The sequence below is a fragment of the Tachysurus vachellii genome, chromosome 19 (assembly GCF_030014155.1).
Source record: "Tachysurus vachellii isolate PV-2020 chromosome 19, HZAU_Pvac_v1, whole genome shotgun sequence".
Taxonomy (NCBI): Eukaryota; Metazoa; Chordata; class Actinopteri; order Siluriformes; family Bagridae; genus Tachysurus; species Tachysurus vachellii.
The window spans coordinates 6,861,270-6,866,269 of NC_083478.1; the positions used below are offsets into that span (position 1 = coordinate 6,861,270).

The 5,000-nt window shown below is 36.0% G+C and overlaps 1 protein-coding gene across 1 annotated transcript; it reads left to right on the top strand.

Moving 5' to 3' along the window:
- The first annotated feature begins 78 nt into the window (after nt 1-78).
- Nucleotides 79-4,690, top strand: tnfrsf9a (tumor necrosis factor receptor superfamily, member 9a). The gene is made up of 8 exons (XM_060894693.1): nt 79-150; nt 595-732; nt 1,025-1,144; nt 1,374-1,511; nt 1,815-1,887; nt 1,988-2,082; nt 2,731-2,874; nt 3,091-4,690. Exons 2-8 carry the CDS (start codon nt 597-599, stop codon nt 3,213-3,215), a joined length of 831 nt encoding a protein of 276 aa, XP_060750676.1. The 5' UTR covers nt 79-150; nt 595-596; the 3' UTR covers nt 3,216-4,690.
- The last annotated feature ends 310 nt before the right edge of the window (nt 4,691-5,000 follow it).

A 5,000-nucleotide genomic window follows, 5' to 3' on the forward strand; every position in this document is an offset into this window, starting at 1 on the left:
TATAGACCCAGTCGCAAGCCCCGCCCCGTCTCTGTCGTTATTTAAGCGTGTTCACAGTGATCAGTTTCATTGTGCTATGCGCGTTACCGAGTCACTGAGTCTCCCTCACCTCCTTTAACCGTCTGTCAAGAACCTCATCGTAAATCACAAGTAAGAGTTTCCATGTTTAACAAGACTATAATAAGGCTTCATTTATCGTATTGTAAACTTTTGTTAGTAACTACATAGTCTGTTTGTTTATTTATTTATTTATCTATTGCATTTTTGCTGAATTGGGCGGTTGGAGATTTTTACTTGCAAATCTTTAATTATTCATGATGTATGCAAATCTGTAATTATTCATGATCTATGTAAATCTTTTATTATTTATGATGTATGCAAATTTTTTATTATTCATGATGCAGGCAAATCTTTTATTAAAAGTTAGTAATAAATGTAATGTTAGTTTTGTAGTCCTTTTTTTTTTTTTATCCCATTCTTCTGTTAAAACGAGCCAAGCATAAAACGAGCCAAGTATAATAATATGAGTTTGAGGCCAGTCATTAATTTGTTAAGATAAGTAATATCCTTTAAAGTGCTGTATTTTTTTTACAGACATGCAACTCATCCAGCTGAGACTGTGTCATGTCCTTCTCATCATCACTACATTATACACCACTGAGGCAGTAACACCAGGATGTGAGGCCTGGAAAGCAAGTAATCCAGGTGTCTGCTGTATTCAATGCCGCCCAGGTAGGTTTAATACAACAACGCTTGAAGAACTTTGTTCAGCAATCCTAGTGCCATTTATTAATAATTAAAAAAACACATAAAATAACAGAAAATAATGTAAATAACAGAAAATACAGACTGTAGGTAAGGACAATGACCCAAAATTGGGTTGAATATTGTTTTTTTTAAACCTAATTTCAGTTGCAGGCTGATGATAAAATGCTAAACATAAACAAGTCCTTAAAACAGTGTGAACCTCTTAATGTCCAAATAACTAATCGAACCTGATTTATGTGTGTGTGTGTGGTTTCAGGGAACCACTTGGTAACCGATTGTGGACCAGACCATAGGACACTCTGTAGACCATGTGGACCTAATACTTACGCAAATCATCCAATGGCTACTTACTGCCAAAGATGCACACAGTGTATAGGTATGATGTCTAGCATTTATTCTGAGCCTAGATATGATTACAGAGATATTATTATTATTATTATTATTATTATTATTATTATTATTATTGGTAGTAGTAGTAGTAGTAGTAGGAGTAGTAGTAGTAGTATAAAATAAATTCTATTTTTCATCATTTACACAGCATCTGAAGCTGTAGGAACAGAAACAAACTTGAATTAACGTGAGCTTGTTGATGCACCTTCTTACAGATCCGCAAGTCCAGGTGAAACCCTGCAACAGCAGCGCAAACACTGTGTGTGGATGCAAACCTGGGTTTCGCTGTGGAAATCAGCAGTGCACCTACTGTGTGGATGAGTGCACAAAGGGTCAAGAGCCAACAGATGAACGTAAGAATCTCATTTAGTAATACTTTTGGAATTATCTTATTTGCATTATAGACCACAACCCTGACTTATCTTATTTGCATTATAGGACCCCCCGCCCCCCCCAAACGCGCACACACACACACACACACACACACACACACACACGCGCACACACACACACACACACACACACACACTCACAGACACACAGGCACTGACAGGCACACATTTGAACCCATATATTTCAACACTGGTCAAAAGACATTACTTTTTAATATAAACAGAAGTTGTGTAAGTAAAATGCATTTTTTTGCATACAAACAGGGGATTGTAGAAAATGCCCAGATGGAACCTTCAATGATCAAATCCACAGTGCGTGTAAACCTTGGAGGGAAAGGTAGCTCTTACTTACAATATATTCAGTCATTTTTTTTTTCACAAACAAAATGAGATAAACATAATCATGGCTAATATGTATCCTCTGTTCTGTTATCTAGTTGTCCTAAAGGAGAGAAAATTCTTGCCAGAGGTAATGAATTCAGCGACATAACGTGCGCCACGGAAATAGATATATCATCTTCAGCCTCAGATGGTAGGAGACACACTCCTGAATACTGATTCAATGTATACTGGAAGTTATAGCTCAGAGCTGCTAAATACTTGAATTCGATTGGTCAGAAAGTGTCAATTCAAATTGTTATTTAAAAAAAAAACAGGTGATCTGACAATAGTTTCAACTGCAACGTGTAGGGAAAAGTTGACAGTCAGGGGAAAATATTTAGTTTAGAGGACATTGCAAAACAGTTTTAGACATTTTTGCAGACAATATTACTGTAACTATATCCTCTAAAGTGTACAATGGTCTTTATTGTTCGCTATTCGCTATTTCTGTGGAATAAGAAATACCGTATGTAGCTAAAAATACTGCATGTGAACACCTAACCATGAAAGATATATGTGGTTTCCCAAACTGTTGCCATAATTTTACACAGACTGGTCCAGGATTTCTTGCTCTGCTTTAGAATTACAGTTCCTTTTCACTGGAACTAAAAACTTGTTCCAGCATGACATAATGCCTTCGAGGAAGAATGATCACAAATGTGGAATGTCTTCCAGCAGAATGGAATTTATTATAACAGATTATTATAAATAGTAAAAGCTATTAATTAAGCACTAGGTTCAGGTGTCCACATACTTTTGGCCATATATATATTTACTAATGCTTTTTTTTTCTTCACAGATTACTCTATCTATCCAGTCATTGGATTTTTCACTGGAAGTTGTGTACTCATGACCATTATCATTTTATTGCTGTGGTTCACCTTTAGAAGAACAAGAAACAAGATACAAAGCAAGGATACAAAGCCAACAACTCCAACCCAAGGTAGTATAGTATTCAGGTTCTTCAAAAAGCTTTTGCAAATACACTTTGCACTTTCAAGTCAAAATGAAAAGACAAAGAAACCTAAGCTTCTTGACCTATCTGTTCTGACTCTGCCAGACTTGCTGACATAAAATTGACATACCAGCTGACATAAGATTTTTCTTTTATTATAGGATACATTTAATTGTAACCCTGGAATTCTTTTTATGCTTTTAGGAGAGCTGACTATTATGATGGTAGAGCGTGAAGAAGCCTGCAGTTTCCATCAGCCGGAACAGGAGCAAGGCGGCAGCTCTGATTCCATCAACACACAAGACTCTGAAACAAAACTCATAGTGTGAGCTCACTGGATTATTTTGTGCAGTTTTTGCTCATGCTGAACTCAATGGATATTAAACCTGGTGCTGTTTATACATAAGATGGAGCGTTTGACAGAGAAACAGGTGAATTTCCTGGCATACCATTTACATACGGAAAGTCCTAACTGAGACCTACATCTAATAAAAATAGTAGGCTAATATGCCAAACGTTGAAGTGAGATATTTTGAGCAGTATAAAGCAACAAGCGAGAGCGAGAAAGAGAGAGGCTTGCTCTTTGGTCACGTAGGAGTCTTGTGAACACTTCTTATAGATGTGGGCGTCTCCTACAGACTACTTCGTCATACTTGTAAGTCACAGACGTTTTGAAATACCCTGGTGGGCTTCCCCTGCTTTCCTGCTTTAAATGGCAATATTTTAAATGTCTCGTTTTAGAGATTTGATTTGACTATGGTTTGGAGGATGATGGTTTGAAAACATTATTTTTATTGCTAAACTTCCTGGCATTGGCAACAACATGTTTTCTCATCTTCTGAGAAGATTTATTTGGTAACACTTCTTTAGAAATCCAAAGCACAGGGACTCAACCATGTGTAAAGTTTCTGCTGATTTCACAGATGTAAATACAATATTTTAAAATTGTGTAATATACAATGGGAATTTTGAAACTTTCTGGAACAAAGCCCAGGGAATGTGCTACAGTGTTCAGGGCTTCCCCTGAGAGAACTTATGTGGTGTAGATCAGTAAGAAGCAAAGGAGTAAAAGAGGATTTGGCAGAAATGAAATCAAGTGAATTAAAAAAAAAATGTTAGCCACATTCCAATCCAGAAAGCAAAACTATGATATTCAGCGGTTTTATTGTATTTAGTGCTTTCGGTGACTCAGTGAATGAATGTGTGTGAGTCATATGGCATGACAAGGCTTAATATCAACAATTGCAAACAGTATCTATTAACCACTCATACCTTTAGCATGCGTGAGTCACCCGAGTTTATATTCTTTCTCTTGACTTTAAATGGAGTAATCCTGGTTCTTTTTGAGGTAGTAGTTTGGGAAAATACACCCACACCTGCTGGCAAAACCCAGCTCTGTTTGTTTCAGATAACTACATTAACAGTGTAATCTTAACCCAAGTTAATATTTAGTAGGAAGAATATATAGCACTGTCCTTCTACTAGCAAACAAAACCAGTTAGGAATCCCCCAGTGAACGCTCTGCGGAGAATACTAACCCGAAAGTAACACTTAAGAGGATGTTCTCTCACAATCCAGCTATGGGATAAGGCTACTCCCAACACGCTTAATGGTTATGGTTACAGTCATAATATCAAGTCAAACGATATTTTGATCAAAGCCATGTTGATGTTTTTTGGACAGAGTCAATCCTACTGAATATGTATTACACAGTATTCATTGTTAACTGTTTTTATACAATTTGTTACACAAAATGTACATGCAATATAATTCTGCTAAATAAAAAAAAGTGTTTATAAACGTCCAGTTTTTTCTTAAAGGTGTTTAACTGCATTTGAATACAAGGAGCGCAATCCTGGGAACAACTTTACAGTGAGAGAAAGAAAAATTTTGTGTTACTCTTTACATCCATTTATAAATCATTCTGTAAAATGGTGCTTTCCAAGTTTATGGACACTGGATGAAACTGAACAAATCTAGTAAACACGTAACTTATTGAGATGTAAATTATATTCATGAAACGTTAAGGGGAAATTCTAATTCCAGTAACTGCTATTTGAAAGTAAAATAGTTTACTTAAACACAAAAATGAACAAAGAATAAAAAGACACAAA

Bases quoted from the DNA above. Each gene is read 5' to 3' on its own strand.
- tnfrsf9a (XM_060894693.1), top strand. From the start codon at position 597: ATGCAACTCATCCAGCTGAGACTGTGTCATGTCCTTCTCATCATCACT. The intron at 733-1,024 runs GTAGGTTTAATA...GTGTGGTTTCAG, and splicing joins CTGTATTCAATGCCGCCCAG to GGAACCACTTGGTAACCGAT. The intron at 1,145-1,373 runs GTATGATGTCTA...ACCTTCTTACAG, and splicing joins AAGATGCACACAGTGTATAG to ATCCGCAAGTCCAGGTGAAA.